General features: G+C 46.5%; 4 protein-coding genes across 5 annotated transcripts; 3 read left to right on the forward strand and 1 right to left on the reverse strand.

Moving 5' to 3' along the window:
- Positions 1-1,077: 1,077 nt before the first annotated feature.
- On the forward strand, positions 1,078-2,867 carry LOC125952113 (uncharacterized). Its single transcript, XM_049681387.1, has 4 exons — positions 1,078-2,240; positions 2,306-2,450; positions 2,550-2,712; positions 2,833-2,867. Exons 1-4 carry the CDS (start codon positions 1,078-1,080, stop codon positions 2,865-2,867), a joined length of 1,506 nt encoding a protein of 501 aa, XP_049537344.1.
- A 175-nt stretch (positions 2,868-3,042) lies between these two features.
- Positions 3,043-13,642, reverse strand: LOC125959066 (uncharacterized). 2 transcript variants are annotated; one of them, XM_049691819.1, is made up of 6 exons: positions 12,744-13,642; positions 11,758-12,663; positions 9,411-11,667; positions 4,878-9,326; positions 4,281-4,788; positions 3,043-4,219 (listed from the first exon to the last, which is right to left on the reverse strand). In XM_049691819.1, exons 1-6 carry the CDS (start codon positions 13,157-13,159, stop codon positions 3,486-3,488), a joined length of 9,270 nt encoding a protein of 3,089 aa, XP_049547776.1. In that variant the 5' UTR covers positions 13,160-13,642; the 3' UTR covers positions 3,043-3,485. The 2 variants fall into 2 exon arrangements, with proteins under 2 accessions (XP_049547776.1, XP_049547774.1); XM_049691817.1 differs by having other exon boundaries at positions 9,402-11,667.
- A 696-nt stretch (positions 13,643-14,338) lies between these two features.
- Positions 14,339-16,241, forward strand: LOC125959092 (uncharacterized). Its single transcript, XM_049691870.1, has 3 exons — positions 14,339-15,196; positions 15,277-15,514; positions 15,616-16,241. The coding sequence occupies exons 1-2, from the start codon at positions 14,781-14,783 to the stop codon at positions 15,329-15,331; spliced, it is 471 nt and encodes a 156-aa protein (XP_049547827.1). The 5' UTR covers positions 14,339-14,780; the 3' UTR covers positions 15,332-15,514; positions 15,616-16,241.
- A 472-nt stretch (positions 16,242-16,713) lies between these two features.
- On the forward strand, positions 16,714-19,068 carry LOC125959081 (L-dopachrome tautomerase yellow-f2-like). The gene is made up of 4 exons (XM_049691857.1): positions 16,714-17,155; positions 17,239-17,344; positions 17,912-18,570; positions 18,692-19,068. The coding sequence occupies exons 1-4, from the start codon at positions 16,841-16,843 to the stop codon at positions 18,983-18,985; spliced, it is 1,374 nt and encodes a 457-aa protein (XP_049547814.1). The 5' UTR covers positions 16,714-16,840; the 3' UTR covers positions 18,986-19,068.
- The last annotated feature ends 132 nt before the right edge of the window (positions 19,069-19,200 follow it).

Here is a 19,200-nt window from a genome sequence, read left to right on the forward strand (position 1 = left end):
TTTCTTGCAGGGGTGGATACACTTTTTTGTGGATCAATTAAAGAACCCTGATAGAAAATTCCTTTTTACGCACTAATGCATCACCTAATTACACACTTATGTGATAGAAAGTGTTTACACATTCTACAGTAAATGATCGTGCATTATTATAATTTATATAAACTATAATCTACTATCGGCAAAATTTTGACAAGACAGTTTTGTTCATGTCCCAATAAATATAACCTGCAAAACAGTTTAGCGACACTGCGTTTGGCAATGTGGAGATTTTTGCTGACTAATCAATATAATTTAACCCGACATTAGTCACTATGCGACATTATTGCATAAAAAATAGTAAATCGCTGCAGAAAACGTAGTAATTTAAGTCAAATCTTTCTTATACATCGTTTAAAAATTGAAATGTGGTCATAGACAGATTACCGTCACGATGGTCTCCAAGTACCACCATGCACATGCATGCAAACATCAAATGCAATGTATTGTCCTTCGAACGCGCCCCGTATACGACCGATTACTTCCCGGCTGCACCATGCCGCATTTCTATACTCAATGTACAACAGTAGCAGCAGTCAACGATAGCAACTGTTTGCGTGGAAATTGTTCTACCTATCCAGTCGACATACAGACAGCTATTATACAAATCGGTGCTGCTCAACGAGAAATATATAGACAAATGAGTTTCTATTGGTACGGTTTCCCACCAACCTATACTACGTATATCCTCTGTCCTCGGAGGTAATATTTTAGATGTAATATGGAAAACTACTCTGTAAACAAATCGACCCAACGCTGTCCCCGTGATATAAAAAGGATGGAAAGGATTCGTTCAAGTATCTTGCAACAAACAAATCAATCGACAGCATGCTACAAAAGCTTTGTCTCATCGGTTGTGTTGTGCTCTATTCAGTTGCTGGTGAAAATTTGTTCCTTGAAAAGGTGCAGAGCGACACAAGAAGCTCTATCTTTTCATTTGTGCGTACGTCGTACAGAGATCGTGAAACATATGTTAACATTCGAGTGCAAAACGGCGAGTCGCGTGGGGCCACTTCGTTTCAAGCAGATCTTATCAACAGCATGGTGAAGCAGAACAGCGACTGGATGGTGATATCATTTGAAGATCTACCAATAATCGAGCGACGACCCGCATTCTATAACGTATTCTTCGTGCAGGATTATGCATCTCTTTGCAATATTATTAGTCACATGGATAGCGGTTCATACGAGTTCAGTGGGTATTACACGGTGTTCCTGGAGCAATCAGACAGCGATGTCGTTAGCAAAGTGATGGAGAAACTATGGAATAGTTCGATTATCAATGCGATGGTGATTTGTCGGGCAAGTGATGAGGAGTACGTGGCGTACACGTACTATCCTTACCGGGCGAATAAGTGTGGAATGGTGGAGCCAATAGAACATGGAAGGTTACATATAGGCGACAAATGGGTTATCACTACGAGTGATTGGTTTGGTGATCGGATTGCAAATTTTCACGGATGTCCACTAAAAGTAGGTACCGTTGAGGTGCAGCCCTACTCAATGTCGCGGAGAGAAGGTAATGCAACTGTTTACTTCGGTTTGGAAATGTTTATAGCAGAAGCAATAGCAGAGAAATTGCAATTTTCAATCGATTGCTTAAAACCGCAGGGTAAGGTGCGTTGGGGAATCATGCACCCTACTAATAGCACCGGTCTAGTGGGTATGATTCAGCGCAAGGAAGTAGACTTTGGATTCGGCTCCCTCGGGTACTCGCTAAGCCGAAATAAATTTCTGAAGGCTACCCCGAGCCACCTAACACAAATGATAATGGCGATACCGCCTCAAAAGCCGTACACATCGCTCGAGAAATTATTTCAACCGTTCACAATCGATGCTTGGATTTGTATTGCTGTTGGATATTTAATTTTTGGAATGACCACACTACTTTTGGCGAAGTTCAACCCTAATGCAATATCTGAAAGGATCCATTACCCACTGTACACCTTGTGGATCCTGTTAATGGGAGGTTCGGCAGGAAAATTTCAACTAAACAGCTCGCGAGCTTTCATTATTGGTTTCATCGTTAACACGCTAGTTGTACGGACACTATACCAGGCCGGTATGTTTAAGCGATTGCAAGCTTCTGCTTCTTTGGCTTCCGATTTAAACACAATTAGTGCCATCAACAAGGCCGGCCTGACGTTCAGTATGTATCGATCGACAAGCCAGTTTTATAAGGATAACCCGATGGTTCCAGCCAGGTAAACAAACAGCGGATCGAGGTTTCCTTTTCTGGTTTAATAAATGTATCAATTCTGCGTTCTAGTCGCATCAGAATAATCAACGATTCAATCAACTTTGATGACGCATTCTACGCCCTGTCAAAACATAAACTGGATGAAGTTATAGCCTTGCCGCTTGATATTATCGCTTACTATGTGAAGAAATACGGCACCAAGGGAATTATATACGTGGGTAAAAACACCGGATTCACTTATAACTTAGGATTTCACTTTCCCAACACCTCCCCCTTACCGGACACCTTTAATGCCCATATCCTACGCCTGCAGGCCGCGGGCATAACGCAAAAATGGCTCGAACAGTTTCGGGATGATCGCTACTGGAACAACGCGAAAGAAGATCCAGAACCATCTAGCTTGAAGTGGAATCAGATTTCGGGGGGGTTCCTCTTGTGTGGCGTGCTGCTCTCACTGGCCACACTTGTCTTTATGGGTGAATTAGCGTTTTATCATTGCTTTTCTACAGATCGATGTTTAAGAGATATTTATAATCACCATTCAACGAAAATAATCTCTTTAAATTATCGAGCTTCAACTGTACTTTCCCCGTTAGGTAAATCAAGAACTACTGCTGTGCAACCAGTGTGAACGAGCAGAAGTTTCGGCCGAAACGAAAGCATAGCTCGAATTATTACTAATATCACGTTAAATCAATATAAATATTCACCTTTACTCGCATTTTTAATAAACAATGGTTCAAAAGTAATCGGAATGTTTCAGGATGTTTTGTGTATAGTAAAGTAATCTGTCACTTTAGAACTTACTTGTTTTTCAGTTCATCGCTCTATTTCATGTTGCTTCTCTTAAACATATCGGTTCTCTTATCACCATCCGGAAAATGACGCATTGGTTAGCTGGCTGGTTGGTTGGTTGGTGTTGGGATAAAACGGCGATCACTGCAAACGTACCTGTTTTTGTCGCGGTTCTATGCTTCAATGGCTGCCGTCGGTTCTTGTATGTCCTTCAATCATAACAATCCTATATACAGTAGACGTTTTTAATTCCGTATCGAACGTTACCGCATACGACAATGAATAGGTCGTTGAAGTTGTCTTATAGCGGCCACTTGCTGCCCATAGGTGCTGGCGCTGGCGGTACAGCGTATTTACTCTTTCAGAGTATCCATCCAGTGAACGGATGTGTAGGATCACTGCATTAGTTGTAGCGCATAGTGTATGATGACGTACTCGGCTGCACTCGCACGGATTACTGATTGCTGCCTTCGACAGGCTCACCTTCCACACTTTCATCGCCGTATAATGAGACGGTCTCTGATGGCCCGTTCGAGGAGGCGGTTACACTTGTCGAACCACACAAGATAGGGTCCGAGTTCGATTGTGGCTGGAGAGCCACGACGCATGGCTTCTGATGCATGCTGACACATCCAGCAACGCTGACTCCACCAACTGCGGTGGAAGCAGTTGGCGATGCGGCTAGCAGACCGGTGTAAAGGTCGTCGAGCGAATGTGTCTGACTACTTAGCGACGACGAGATACCATCAAACACGGATACCGACGAAGCCGGACTATCGGCAGTGGCCGGATATACCAACGAAGCTGAGGCCGAACAGGAAACCGGCGTGCCATTTTGGTGCAGCCGCTGTTGCTGCACGTGTTTGGAGGAAGGCGTTCCGATCGGTGGTTGTTGTGGTCGTTCATGTTCATCGGTTATACACTCACCACCAGGATTACCGCTATCCATCAGTCTGAAGATGGACTCGGTTGCGCAGGTGGCACTGTCTAACTTACCACCTTCGCCTAGTTGTGCTTTACTGGTGCTACAACTACTACCAGAAGAAGAAGGGCTCTTGCCTACGAGTTCCGGTCGCTTGCTAGCGCCATTGGCTTGATCGAAGTAGTAATTGAAGTGCTTGAATGATCCTATATCATCCGTATCGAGATCAGGCATGCCGAGCATATGGTTCGATGTGAAAATGTTGTCTAAAAAGTTGGAAACGATAAGTATAAGCTATTGTACAAAAAGATTGGAGGGGTTTCCTACCTCCGAAATCACCGGATAATGGTTGCTGTATCTGAGGCCTTTGTTGCTTACTAGGAGATGCTTGAATTTGAAGATCATGCATCTGTTGTTGCAATTGTCCCAGCTGATATTCGTTCAAAAATCTTTTGGCATTCATATCGTGCACTGACGAATGGCTCTCCGATGATGCAGCAACCGACACTGGCGATCCAATAATTGAAGAGCGATTATTGATGAAATCGTTATGTGCGACAGTAGGTCCTCTCGGGACAGCACCATTGCCGGGGCCGATAGAGTTGGCTGCATTGGGGCTCAGGTTCGCTAAGTGTAGCTGTTGTTGTTCGTGTTGCTTCAGCTGCATCAATTGTTGCAACGACATACTTGAACCTGCTGCAGAAGCAGTAGACATCCCCGATGATCGGTTGCCGCCATTATTGGGAGGAGGAATTCTCGTAATTTGTATGTCATTATTCAAGTTCAGCGATTGCTGCCGTAACAGCTTCGATTCGTTGATGGTGTGAATGGTAACCTGGAATTGGTGCATCAAACCGATTTACAATTAAATAAACACTCTCTATTAAAGCGTCGAAATGTGAAAGGATCAGACATTGCACTTACCTCACTGTTGAGCCTCTGGCCCGGTTGCAAGCTTTGCAGGAAGGAAAGATCATCATATCGATTCATTGAAGCGATTCCTCCACTGTTATAGAACGGACTTGGCGCATCGTCATCGCAGCAATGAGGAATGCTGTTGACTCCGGTTGTCTCCGATCCAAACAAACTATGCGAACGTTCCGAACCGATCGCACTGACACTTGCAGATGGAACACCACCACCAGGAGTATGCTGGTATAATCCACTGCTCGCAGCTTGCCCCATTCCCCGGTAGTTATTAACGTTGTTGGCTGTTGACGCTAGTGTATTGATCTGTTCTTGAGACCGAAGGTTGTAATCATCGAACTGCGGATAGGGAGGCTGACGATGATGACCACTGATCTCACTGCCCATCGAAGACGCACTTGGAGAGCACGGTATGTAAAGATCGTTACTGGAACCATTCATATGCTGCCAGTTGCCAGATACCGATGATGATATCGCTCCTTGATGGTGTAAGTTATGCTGTTGCTGTTGTTTGTGCTTTTGTGCATTTTTCATTTCGCTGCCTATAACGGATTTGCATTTGCGTGGTTCACTTCCAGTAGCATCCATCAGACCGTCTCCAGTGCCGATGCCTGGCAGTGTTGGAGGGGGATAACGCTGTTGAAGGTATCCCGGAACGTTGCCGCTGTTAGTCATGGGACCACCACTGGAAACAGTAACCAGGGGGGCAGCAGTTGACGTTTGGCTGTACGGAGCAGCGTTGGTTGCTGGCACTATACCATTCTCGACCAGGAATGCTGCATTGAACGGACGAAATCCGGACGACTCAGGAGGTACACCACCGGAAAGGGCATGGTGCAAAGCTGGATTTCGGATGGTGAACATACCGTTATCGTTTTTGAAGATCGTTGCTTGCTGATCGTAACCGAGAGTTGTTCGAGCCCCTTGGACATCTGGCATCAGAGGATCCGCTGAACGGCCGGCAACCGGTACACCCATTGGTCCTCCAGGCAATCCTTGAAACATTGGATTGCGCAGTGTTATGATATTACTGCCATCCGGTTTCCTTGTTGCCATCATACCTCCACCGGATACAGCACTGTTGCTAAGTCCGACGCTTGGTACACTAGGCATCTTCTCGAGATCTTTGTTTTTGTTTCTGTTGCGCCGCTTTCCTCGCTTCTTCCTATCATTGCCATTGGCGTCCGATTCACTAACAAGAAGCGGTCGGTTGCCTGCATTACCTAAATGGCTTGTATCGGACGGTACGGTCATCGGATGATGCTGATTGGTGCTGATGATCGCTGGGCCGGCGGATGCCGCTGCCATCGGATTCACCACGAACATACCTTGGCTGAGTGGATTGCCCACAAACGGTCCAGGCATCATGGTGACTGGATCAGGGGCCACTGTTTTAAGCGGTTCGCAGCGTATTGAATCGCGCTTTGCTTTAATTGCTCCGGCTTGGCACGGATCGACACGTGTCAGGGTGATACCAGGTGGCAAGTTTAGCCCCTCTACGCGTACACCACGACTCAGCTGATCCATTAGATTGTTGTTGGTGCACACGCTGGCAGTCGGAGCGACCTGTGAGGTAATCGATGCCGGCGGTGGTACTTGTTGTTTTGATTTCTGCAACGGGTTACAAGCGACCAAATCTTTCGATGCTTTTACGGTGCTCGCAGTACCAGATTTGGAGCTGGATAACTTATCCGTCTGTTTCGTTGCAGCTGCCGTCGCCTGCGATGCCTGCGGAGTTTTCGCTTTTACCGCTTTGGCGCTATTGAGCAATAGTTGCGACTGAATCGTTGCCTGAGCTTGTTCCAACTGGCGAATCATTTGCTTACGCTGTCGATGCGACAACCCCGGACTATCCAACAAGGCGCTGATCTTCTCTACCATCGATTGGGCTGGTGTCAGTTTCTTTGGGCGACTCATATCCGCCGATCCCTGTGATTCGACCACCTTAGCATCAGCAACCTGCACATGTTGCTGTTGTCCACTCGCTGTAGATTCCTGTTGGTTGATTTCCTTTTTTCGCGTTTGTTTGCTTTTCTCATTGACGGCCAGAGTAGGAGTTGATTCTTTTGCTTTCTTCTTCGTATCCTTGCCAGTGCTAGCCGCGGTTTTCTCTTCTAGCTGATTGATCGGAACTGTCGTTTTAGTGGAATCTTTCAATACAGCAGACACGTTCGACGCGTCAACAATCGATGCTTTTTGAACAGCAGTTTCCTCTTGCAAGGACTGTTCCCCATCAACCTCCTCTACTTCCGACTCTGATTCATCCTGATTGAGCAACCGGAAGGCATTATTATCAAACTCGGGATCGATAAACGTTTTCTTAACCTTTTTTCGCATTTTCGTTTCTGCTAATACAGTGGTAGTAATTGAAGCCGGGACCACCATAGTGGTAGCCACGCGCGCACTAGACTCCTTTGACCGTTCTTTGCTAGCCAGAGCTGGTTTGGAAGGACGCGTCGCCTCTATGCTTTCTGTCTTCTTCTTTGAAGCTGGTTCTGATAAAGGCGGCCGCTTGGCACCTTGTGCTGGTTGCTGAAGAACTTTTGTTTGCGACGATTGGTGCTGCTGATCGTTGGCCGTTCGAGACCGATCGTTTTTATTGTTTGCCGATTGTTTGGTGTTGGTAACTTTACCACCACCATTACCACTGCTCCCGGCTGAATTTATGGAATCTTTGCTCTGCTTTCGATTGGAAACCACCTTCGAGTCGCTACCGGACTTCTTACCCTTGCCGGTAGATGCTTTAGTAGCTTCTTCTTCGTCACTGTCGAGTAGATTGAGCCGTGCGACAATTTCATCGATCTCATCGATAAGCTTGTCTTTTTTACGTTCCTTCTTCTTCTTACTCTTCATTTGAGGCTCAGTAGATGCCTCTACCTCTGCCGAGACCGGTGGCTTCTTCATGCTATCCGTAGGCAACGATGCCCCTTCGGCGCATGGTTCAACTGTTTTTTTGGGATTGTTCCGCAATGACAGCAAGTTTTCCTTCATCTTAGAGGCCAGCATCATCACCTCGCTATATAGTTTGTGATCGTTTTGTAGATTCTGCATCAATTCCACTTTTTGTCGCAGCACATCATGAATTGAAATTGTTTGCTGCTGTTGGGTCGACAAACTACCACTACTGACAGTGTTGGTTCCACTGGACTTTTTCTTTGATCGAGACGATCGCTTTGGTAGCTCCTCTGTGTTGTTCGAGGATGATTGCTGATGATGTTGCTGCAACTGCTCAAGATACTCAAGCTGCTCCTGCAGGTCAAGCTCCGTCACAAGATCAACTTTTCGTGAACCATTACCGGTCGATAGCATCGTTGCCTCAGTCGCTTTTAACGATATCGCGGTAGATGCGTTGATTCCGGTACCGCTTGCACTTTTACCGCATTCTTCCGCAGGTACGATTTGCCCATTTACAAACGTGTAAAGCACCTGATCCATGTCCGGTGACTCTCCTTTAGCCGTTACAGTTACCTGTGGCTCAGAGTGTCGCAAAAACGTGCGTTTAATGGTCACCATGCGGCGGTTACCACGATCTTCACCTTGAACCGACCCTTGGCGATATTGTTGCGCCAAAAGTTCACTTTGCTGTTGCTGTTGCTGTTGCTGCTGCTGCTGCTGCTGCAATTGCTTCTGTTGTTGGATAAGAGTGAACGTTTCTTGCAGTTTTGCAAAAGTGGCAGCACAAACGTTCGAAGGCTTTGGTGCTGGTGGTGGCATAGTACCAGAGGGCACCCCTGCCTTGTGGGATGATGATGGTTCTGGTGAAGGAAATGCTTCCAGTTTGAAGGAAAAATCGGGTACGCTGGTGCGTATCGTGCTGACCAGCGTATTGATTTCGTCTTGCAGCGCATTTTTACGCTCCCGCAACTCTTCCAAATCTTCCAGCAGTTGCTTTCGTTCTTTTTTGCTGAACTTCGACTGACTGTCGAGCCGCTGGTTTGCCTTTTGCTCGTCCCTCACCCAGTTGTAGAACTGTTCTCGCAGCTCACCCAGTTTGGCGATCATTTTTTGTTCTAACTTTTTGTGCTTCTTTTTTATCTTCTTGTCAGATTGTTTCGCTCCGTCAGCTCCTTTACTTGAGGCACCCGCACTTTTGCTGCTGACTGCGTCGTCGCCTTCAATGAAACGCAGAATATCCTCAATTGATTGAAATGCGTCGCCAGCTTTCTTTGAGTGTTTGTCAGATTTTTCTGCTGCTCCCTTTACACTGCCAGTGACTACAGCACCATTGTTTCCCGGTAACGATCCTTTAACGGTTACGGATGTTGATCCGCATGCAGACGCAACGGTAACTTTTTCCGTTGTTGTACCGCTCACCAAAGGTTTTTGCGTCGGAATGGGCGCTATTGTTTGCTGCTTCTGTTGTTGCTCTTTGCTGCTCTGCAATTGCTTCACTTTTTTCCGTAATCGATCACGCGTTTCGTTACTTCGCTGATTGTGATTGCACTCCTGTAAGAGGTAAAGTAAAGACATAACCGTTAGCATAGATGTGATGGATTCTAATAGTATAAAATCGAAACTAACTAAACATACACTCTGCCCAAACAGCGTGCAGTAGTAGCAGACGTCCACTTTATCGCCGGAACAGCTGCCTGGAGCCACCCTGTGATAGCACGGTTTTTTGTGATCATCTTTTGAGTGCGATGGATGGTGATGATGCGCAGCAGATGTTGCCGATGCTGCACTACAATGCTCCGTTGCTTGCGTCGCCTTGGAAGAGGACGAACCGGGCGTATTCGGTGCCGAGGCATGCGGCGCATGCGATGGTATTCCACAAGGACAAGCCTTACCGTGGTATGAAGTTGGCGATCCGTTCGAAGAAGGCGGCGGTGGCGGTTTTGAGCTATTGTCGAGAGGTCTTGGGTTGTTGTTTTGGTTTGTAACCGTTTTAGGTTTGTTGACAAATGTTGTCTGTTGTTTGGGGCTCCTACCGCTATCTGCCGTGTTAGATGTACCAATTCCATTTGGTGATCTTAATTCACACGCTCTATTCGCAAACGTAGACAATTTGGCCGGTTGCAAATTCGCCTTTCCATGATGGGATATCGTTGCTTTCGGAGAACCGGTGGCAGCAGAATGTGGCACATTATTTGCGCTTACTGGATTTGGTTCATTTAACCTTGCTTTTGTAGGGACAGATACCGTTGCGGGATTTAGTTGATTCTTTAGTAAACCGACCGATGGAGCAATCAATGCTTGATACGCTGGCAGTGAAGTAGCATTTATGCGAAGCGTTTCACCGGTAGAAATAGACGCAAGAGTCTCCTTGACACTTATAATCGGCGATTCAGCTGCCTGTGGCTTTCTGTTCACCACTATGGGGCAATTTTTCGGGGATTCCTCTTCCAATATTACACCATTCGGCAGCCCAGTGGTACCATCTCCTTTTTTCTTCTCATCCGAAATGATTTTTTTAAATAGTTCTCCGGCCTTGGCAACGTGTCGCAGGGTCGTGGCTACATCTGTTGTGCTGCTTTGCCGACCCAGACTCTCCTTGAGCAACTCTGTTACTCCCATGAATGCCATTTTATGACGATCATTATGATAATCATCTAAAGCCTCTTTCTTCGATATGACATCGTCCAGACAGTGATTGCAGTTCAGATTAGATTGAACATTCTCTTCGTCTATTTGTGGGCGAGCAAACGGTTCTATGAAGGAGCAGGCGGCAGCTGCTGTTACAGCCACTCGCTGCATAATCGTAGTCACGGCGTCACCTGCCTCGGCGCTGGCCGCGCACGCACCCGGCAGCATCGAATGGTGACACGATTTCGTACAGGAAGAGGGGCAAGAAGTAGACGATAGTGTAGATGACGACGACGATGATGAAGAAGACGAAGACGATGACGATGGTGTCAAAAGCGAGGACGAACAGGATGTGAGTAGTTCGGTGGATTTGTAGTTTAAATTCTGAACGACGGTTTCACGCCAGCGGCGTGACATTACCGCATTGCGATGGCGGACTGCGCGTTCCGCCAAAAAAGCATCGATATCCAGCACAATGTCACCATTTTTTAACGCCAAAAACTTTGTAAAATATTGATTGAGTACTTCGCGTGACGGAGGTTCCGTGTCCACCATGAACCACTCAGCCAACTCAGATGCGCGACGATTGGAGAGATTGGGCGAGGAGCTGGTCGTCTCCCATAGTTCATCAACCAATGCGAGTGGAAACATACGATCTTCAGCATCGATCTTGGGCCGCTTGCTGATATCGTCACATAGCTTACGCAGGACGCAGCGAGCTTTAATGTTCCAGTCGGTTTCAGTGATGCGTCGTGCTTCTTCACTTACAGGTTCGTACGAGTTAAGCAGCAATTTAGTCAGGTTGAGAGGGTACTGCATTCCAAGCAGGTTAATTGCCACACGACATGCCACTTTTGGACAGGTCTCAACTTGAAACGCACAAACTCTTTTGCTTTCCAGCGTGGTTTCCGTATATGGGAGACGATTTGCAACGTGTCGGAACATGGCCCAAGCAATATGATACATCGCGCCTACCTCAGCTCCGACAGGAACTACACTCAAGCTTAGCAGATCCGTATTGTTCACATCTCTCGCTGTGTCCGCAGGTTCTCTTCCATTCTCTTCCGTACCGTTCAGTAGACCACCTTTCAGCGAATGATGACCATTGAGGAAAACACTATCCGATGTCTCGGAAGACGGTTGGCTTTTCAAGCTGTTTTGCTTGTTCAGAACAGATTTGAGGCAAGAACATCGATTGCAGAAAGGCTCTTTTTTGGCCTTAGTTACACCACCGCCTATGATGCATGTTTGACATTGACACTCGCTGAAATAAAACATTTGAAACGAACCGAAAGGTAAATCATCAGAGCTATTGTAAAGTGTATATTGCAGCGGAGGACAAGGGATTACTTACATCGAGTGTGTACTGAACATACGTTGACATGTGGGGCATTTTATGCTTGGCGTTACCGTTGTTAGCCGCGAGCTTAGACACGGCACCCACCGAGTCTTGAGGCAATAAACCACGTATTCCCATACCAACTTTCTATTTTCGAGATCTAGCCACTCAGCCAACGGTCGCTCTAGGTTTTCGAACAGCTCCGAGCCTTGCGACGTGCAGTTCGAATCTCGAATATCCATCAGCACCGCATAAACAGTATTTATGCGTTTACGGCGTTCGCAATCTTCCGGATCTTTGTGATAATTGTAGAGCAATGTCCAAGATTCTCTCCATACGTGTGTCACCTTGCGCATCTCTTCCTCAAACAGCATGTATCGGCTGTTTAGATCGCAGTACTCGCGCTCTGGTAAAGAGTTTGGTAGCCGGACTAAGCAGTCCTGCATAACGGTTTGAACTTCATAGTAGAAGTAGCGCTGAAAGATGCGCTGATTGATCAGAAGCCAGGTGAGGTTGAACTTGCTTAGATGACATTGCTGTAGCGCCAGTAGCAGAGGAGTTACCGTGCTTGCAGATTGAATCAGCTTAGCGTATCCATCGATAATGTAGTTCAGTAGATCGGGAGGGTTAAAATGGCGTTCGCCATCTCCTTTTTCTACGATAAGTTCCTCAAATCCCACGCAATAAGCTTGCACGATTGAACGTAGCTGAAAGCACAGCAGTTCGAACAGTTGATGCGGATCGCGAGTCAATAGTACGTTCGATAGTTTCACGAACGTCATCTCGTTCGAGAGCGGTAGATTCGACGCAAGCGATACGTGGGTCATCTTCTCCGTGTTCGTTCGCGCATCAGTTAGCCACTTTAGAGATGACTTGGCCATCAGCTCCATGTACAAGTTGTAGAGCGTGTTATCGGCGGACCTGCAAAGAAACCAAGCAAACAGAAGTACATTGAATCGTCATGACGGAATGTGTGGCTTAACTAATCGCTAGATAGTTACTCGGGTATAAGATCATAGTATCGCTTCATCAGTAGCTGCAGCCGTTCCCAGAGCGAATTGTAGTGGCAGTCCTCGTTGTACAGATGAATGACCATCTCGCGCAAATCCAGGCAACTTTGGCAACCGCATCTGACCGGAAATATGTGTTCTCCGTGAGCTTCAGCAGCACTGAGAAGCCCGGGTTCGCTAGCAACCTGCGTTGCCGGCTCGTTTTGAGGAGAGCTGCATTTGCAGCTGTACACCACGGTTTTCTGCGAGAGCTGCTCCAAACACTGTCTCCAACGGGAGTCGTATCGTTCTTCTTCGGCTTCAACGGCCGGCGTCAGCTCACTGGTAGGTAAGGCTACGGAAGGTCCGTTTGTTCCCGGGTTGCCGCTACCACCTCCGCCGCCGTTCTCTTGCACTAGGATGGACATTTTCACGGGGTTTTGCGTCTGCGTTGCAGCTCTTTTCGGTTCTCCTAACACGCGCCAGTCGGCACTTGTTTATGTTTCGATGCTTAACGCGCACCCCTAATGGTATCCGCACGCACAGCACAACCGGAATTCGCACCACGCGATGTTTGAAATTTCACAAAAGTTTTGTCGCCGACGAACTAGTCTGTCGGAAGATGCATCCGCCAACCAGTTCACCAAAGCTGGAAAACACACGCAGAACCGCGTTTCGCCGAGCGTATCTACGCTCTTCTTCTGTCGCGGCGGCGGCGATTCCGCAGGAAGGTGTACCCCACAATTTAGGGGACACGAAGGGAGCTGCAACCTGCGGAAAGGACTACTGCAGTGGGCCCATTTTTGGACGAGCGGAAAACCGGATAATTTGTGGAACCGTGCGGTACAGCAAAGTATTGAAATAAATTTACCGAAAAACTTCCTTGGCCCTTACGAATTGTGAGTGCCCAATAGACAAAACTTTTTTTCTACTTCTTCTTTATCGATGTGACACTTCGGGCGGCCGTGAACGAGCCCGGTCAACAAAACCGCCGCTCGGAGAAACCCCGCGTCCACACCGGTTCAACCGGATTTTTACAATACTCGGTGTTTTGTTTGCATTCTACACTCTCAGATTTTAGAGTAATAAATTGGCAAAATCAGAGATAACTGATGATTTGTTTGTTGTAAAAATTGAATGTTCGTTCATTTAAAAAAGATGGAAACTTTGAAAATGAGAAATGAAGGGAGATGAATAAAGAATTTAATTGGGGCAGCTGTTCCGACAACTATCGAGCTTGTTGTCGAAACACATTTTTCTTGTCAATTCAGAAGACACAACGTTTTATATGTTGTTAGTAGAAAGGGATCAACAAGCTGGTTTAACAATACCGATTTAAAACGGTTTAAAGAACCATAATAAAAAGTAACATCTCTCACTCCATATGCTTGTCTGGGACTACGGTACATGTTTCAACAATTCATCATATTCCGAAACCGACGTAATTGAAGTTATACCGAGATTGCCATGTTAAACCGGGATCATAGTGTGGACGCGGGGTTTCTCCGAGCGGCGGTTTTGTTGACTGGGCTGGTTCACGGCCGCCTGAAGTGTCAGATCGATAAAGAAGAAGTAGAAAAAAAGTTTTGTCTATTGGGCACTCACAATTCGTAAGGGCCAAGGAAGTTTTTTCGGTAAATTTATTTCGATACTTTGCTGTACCGCACGGTTCCACAAATTATCCGGTTTTCCGCTCGTCCAAAAATGGGCCCACTGCAGTAGTCCTTTCCGCAGGTTGCAGCTCCCTTCGTGTCTTCTTCTTCGCCGCCGCGATAGAAGAAGAGCGTAGATACGCTCGGCGAAACGCGGTTCTGCGTGTGTTTTCCAGCTTTGGTGAACTGGTTGGCGGATGCATCTTCCGACAGACTAGTTCGTCGGCGACAAAACTTTTGTGAAATTTCAAACATCGCGTGGTGCGAATTCCGGTTGTGCTGTGCGTGCGGATACCATTAGGGGTGCGCGTTAAGCATCGAAACATAAACAAGTGCCGACTGGCGCGTGTTAGGAGAACCGAAAAGAGCTGCAACGCAGACGCAAAACCCCGTGAAAATGTCCATCCTAGTGCAAGAGAACGGCGGCGGAGGTGGTAGCGGCAACCCGGGAACAAACGGACCTTCCGTAGCCTTACCTACCAGTGAGCTGACGCCGGCCGTTGAAGCCGAAGAAGAACGATACGACTCCCGTTGGAAACAGTGTTTGGAGCAGCTCTCGCAGAAAACCGTGGTGTACAGCTGCAAATGCAGCTCTCCTCAAAACGAGCCGGCAACGCAGGTTGCTAGCGAACCCGGGCTTCTCAGTGCTGCTGAAGCTCATGGAGAACACATATTTCCGGTCAGATGCGGTTGCCAAAATTGCCTGGACTTGCGCGAGATGGTCATTCATCTGTACAACGAGGACTGCCACTACAATTCGCTCTGGGAACGGCTGCAGCTACTGATGAAACGATACTATGATCTTATACCCGAGTAACTATCTAGCGATTAGTTAAGCCACACATTCCGTCATGACGATTCAATGTACTTCTGTTTGCTTGGTTTCTTTGCAGGTCCGCCGATAACACGCTCTACAATTTGTACATGGAGCTGATGGTTATGTCGTAACTAACGCGGCTAGCTGGCTAATGTAAAGCGGACTGCGTAGAGTTCGGGATTATGGAAATTAGGGGAATACATGATTTATTGCCCCAAGACTATGTGAGTGCCGTATCTAAGCTCACGGCTAACAACGGTATTACCAAGTATCAAATCCCGCACATGGTGTATGTTGTATAGTACACACTCGAAGTAAGTAACACACTCCTTGCCTCCGCTTCGATGTACACTTTACTGTCCATTTACCTTTCGGTACTTTTCGAACCTTCGATCTATCTTTCGCCTCTTTTCAGCGAGTGTCGATGTCAAACATGTTTCATCGGCGGTAGCCTTGCTATTCTCCAACCAATATGCTGGAAATGAACTGAATCAATCTACTTGGAATCCAGAATCCCTTTGACTTGAAAGCGTGATTAAGAATTCAAAAGAAAACAGAATAATGGAAATTTGATTCTATCGCCTGCTCGTGCTCGTAGAACTGTACGCTGGTCCGCGAATAAATGAAAAGAACAATCTAATGTCATAGCGAAGAAAAATGCTGTAGATAACTATTATAATGACCACAAAATTGCACTCCTTTAGCAACTTTTTGCTGAAGGGAAGTCAGGCGTCTGTCGGGCAGCACATCAGAGGTAGCCAAGGCCTTGCGAAACGATGGCTAAGGTCGAAGAACTATTGAACAAAATCATCAGATGAAAAGAACTAGTCTATCGTATCGCAGGGCTTATAGTTCGGCAGTCGGGGCTTACGCCGGTGAAGTTAGGAGGGTATTGTCGAATTGAATAAAATTTTCGAAATATCTGAATAAAACTTGTTTGGTTTCAATATTTAATTCCTTCCTTTCACAGTTCATTAAAAATTGAAAAAGTACCTTATTCATTTAAAAGACATGAATATTTTCTTATTTGGTTCACATGCTACACGGACACTATAATACTCACGAATCGTGAGGCTTTCTGAAGCGGAACACCGCTGAAATGTTTGAGTTAGATTTGATTACAGCTAACACGAGATGTTCGCCAAATGTAGTCATACTTTATCAGTTTGTTGAGCACCTTTAACCTATGATCTCATTTCTCTAACACTGAATGTCCACTTTCATTTCTATGTTTGCGATTTCTCGGTGGATGTATAATCCAAAAACCGGCTGGAAGACAATAGCAGCCCAGATCGTTAAGGTTATTCACCGGCGATGTCCTGCTAAACGATCTCGTTGCTACCTATTATTTGGCTATTCGAACGACCCGGAGGCAGATGACCAACACCGATTATATTTTTTTCTAGCGACCTGCTAAGTTACCTAGACGAAGATGAAGCAGGAAAACAGCCGTTAGGGCGTTCTAGTGGTTCAACTCTGCTCTGGTACCTGTTTGCTTTACTGTGGCGAGAGCGAGAGCATCCGATTGAAGACAGAGATTGTCCGAGAAGATTTGGGAGACCGAAGCGGTATAATTATTTGTCCCCTAGTGCGATTGGTTTCATTTGGGAAGTGGCAGAGGAAGCGGTCGGTCGTGCAAAATGGGAAGACTCGCAGTGATTGTGGTACTAGTTGGCCTGCTGGCCTTCGTTAGTGGTCAAGTTGACGAGGTGCTAAAGTGGCAAAAGGTAGAGTACGATGTACCGGCCTCAGTGTTGCAGGCAGAAAATGGTTACATACCTATCGGCAATATCCCGATGGGAGCAGTGCATTACAAAAATCGGGTATTTGTGGCGGTAGCCCGACGCCGTTGGGGTATTCCCTCCACATTGAACGTAGTAGACATTGCGCCACCATTTCCCAACACCAACGTGGTCCTGAAACCGTATCCCAACTTTGCCCTTAACGAGCTTCGAGTAAGTATTTCTAATCGATCTAAATGTACATGCAATCCCATGGATTTGGCGTATTCTTACATGTGCCATAATGTTCTCCATAGGCCGATCTGCAACCAGATGCGAACCGTATCGTAACCGTTTACCGGCCACGTGTTGATCGATGTGATCGTTTGTGGTTTGTCGATACAGGCATGATGGAAATACCCGGTAAGTTGATACTACCAATAACCTAGTTTATAATTCCATACGGTAGCATACTAAATTAAGGGTCGCAAACGCTTCTTGGGGAAACGTTATCAAATTGTTTGGGTTCAAGGGAGATGTTTGGTAACCCGGAGAGGTCACCTAATCAACGTAGTACAGCGTCAGTTATCACGAGACGCACCCATTGGTAACATTAACACATCGATGGTTGGCAGATGGCTTGTTTTCTGGTACATTCATTTCGGATTGCTACTTGTTGTTGGATTAAAAAAAAACCATAAAAGTATCACATTTCGCGGAAAACCGGTTCCATTCTTCATTAACACTCGACCGGTTTTCCCAACCGGTTGATAGTGTGAACGATGAGATTGTTTGCCGTGCGATGATCATTGGAAGAATCACTGCCGTTGTTCCCGACGAGAAACAAACAGATTTCGGTCAAGGGTGTCTTCACATCTTCTGATGACTGTACCGGTGATGTCTGGTTTTTGGATAGATTTAACATACAGCGTATGCGCAGCGTTCGGCTACCGTTCCTAATCTGTATTTTTATGATTCAATGCTCCACAGGAAATTTCACTGTCGTTCAACGGCCATCGATTTGGTCGATCGATCTGAAAACCAACCAGCCGATTCATCGATTTGAAATCCCCAAAGAGGCAGTAGAAACCGGCTATGGTCTGACATCAATCACGCTCGACGTAGATCCGGATGATTGCGAGAAGGTGTTCGTCTACATTTCTGACCTTCAAACCTACCGAATGGTAGTGTATGATTACGTGAATCGGCGGGCCTGGCGTTTCTTGCACAACTACTTCTTCCTGAACCCGCTAGAAGGAGATTACCGTATCCAAGGCATCAACTTCGCTTGGGATGATGGCATTTTCTCGATCGCACTTAGCAATCCCGACCCGGCGACCAAGTTCCGGACAGCTTACTTCCACGCACTCTCCAGTAACTCGGAGTTCACCGTATCAACGAAGGTGCTGCGCAATGAGACGGCTTCCCAACGTGGCTATCATGGTACTGATTTCCAGCTGCTTGGCTATCGCGGCGGCAAGTCCCAATCCAGCATTCACGCGTTCGATCCTGAAACGGGCGTTATCTTCTTTGCGCTGATTCAACAGAACGCCGTCAGCTGCTGGGATTCGAATAAACCGTTTGCCCCGCAGAACATGGCGATCGTGTACAAGAACGATCAGAACATTGTGTACCCGAACGATCTATCGGTAGGTTGGGTTTGCTTTAGCATGGCTGGCTGGTCTGAAAACAAAAAGTTTCGGCCGAATGATTGACAGCTCTTAATTTATGCGTGTTAATATTTCATCTTTGCTTCTTACCTTTTTACAGATTGACCAGGAGGGTTACGTCTGGTTTATGACCAACTCGATCATCAAGCTGTTGTACTCTGAGCTGAAGCTGGACGAGTTCAACTTCTTCGTGTGGCGCGCAAACATTAAGCAGATCATCAAGAATACCGTCTGCGATCCGACCGTTCCACCTAACGTCCATATGACCCAACGCTTCGGAGATTCAGATAACAATGATCGAGTGACATTCTACGAGTACAAGGATAAATATGGACCGGGAGGCGGCCCCTTTGGAGGTTGGGGTCATGGACCGAAAGGTGGACGACGTCCATAAAGTTAAACTGACACGGGTGTAAAACGGAATCCGAACAGAATAAACTTCGCTAAAGGCCGATGGCTTTGTGCAAACCGATCATAACGAAACCGTTTTATTACTTCCTCATTCCCCTCCTCTGTATGGTAAAGTACATAGCAAATATCACGCTTTGTTAGACAAGAACAAGAAAGCAGAATCTGCCGCCTAATAGAAGCAGAACCGGTTCTTTGATG

This window comes from Anopheles darlingi, chromosome 2, assembly GCF_943734745.1.
Source record: "Anopheles darlingi chromosome 2, idAnoDarlMG_H_01, whole genome shotgun sequence".
In the NCBI taxonomy this organism is placed as follows: Eukaryota; Metazoa; Arthropoda; class Insecta; order Diptera; family Culicidae; genus Anopheles; species Anopheles darlingi.

Coding starts and splice junctions, on each gene's coding strand:
- LOC125959092 (XM_049691870.1), top strand. CDS start 14,781: ATGTCCATCCTAGTGCAAGAGAACGGCGGCGGAGGTGGTAGCGGCAAC. Junction 15,197..15,276: donor TACTATGATCTTATACCCGA/GTAACTATCTAG, acceptor GTTTCTTTGCAG/GTCCGCCGATAACACGCTCT.
- LOC125959066 (XM_049691817.1), bottom strand. CDS start 13,159: ATGTCCATCCTAGTGCAAGAGAACGGCGGCGGAGGTGGTAGCGGCAAC. Junction 9,327..9,401: donor TTGGGCAGAGTGTATGTTTA/GTTAGTTTCGAT, acceptor TACCTCTTACAG/GAGTGCAATCACAATCAGCG. Junction 4,220..4,280: donor ATTATCCGGTGATTTCGGAG/GTAGGAAACCCC, acceptor CCAACTTTTTAG/ACAACATTTTCACATCGAAC.
- LOC125959081 (XM_049691857.1), top strand. CDS start 16,841: ATGGGAAGACTCGCAGTGATTGTGGTACTAGTTGGCCTGCTGGCCTTC. Junction 17,156..17,238: donor TTGCCCTTAACGAGCTTCGA/GTAAGTATTTCT, acceptor TGTTCTCCATAG/GCCGATCTGCAACCAGATGC. Junction 17,345..17,911: donor AGGCATGATGGAAATACCCG/GTAAGTTGATAC, acceptor AATGCTCCACAG/GAAATTTCACTGTCGTTCAA.
- LOC125952113 (XM_049681387.1), top strand. CDS start 1,078: ATGGTGAAGCAGAACAGCGACTGGATGGTGATATCATTTGAAGATCTA. Junction 2,241..2,305: donor AACCCGATGGTTCCAGCCAG/GTAAACAAACAG, acceptor TCTGCGTTCTAG/TCGCATCAGAATAATCAACG. Junction 2,713..2,832: donor GGCCACACTTGTCTTTATGG/GTGAATTAGCGT, acceptor TTTCCCCGTTAG/GTAAATCAAGAACTACTGCT.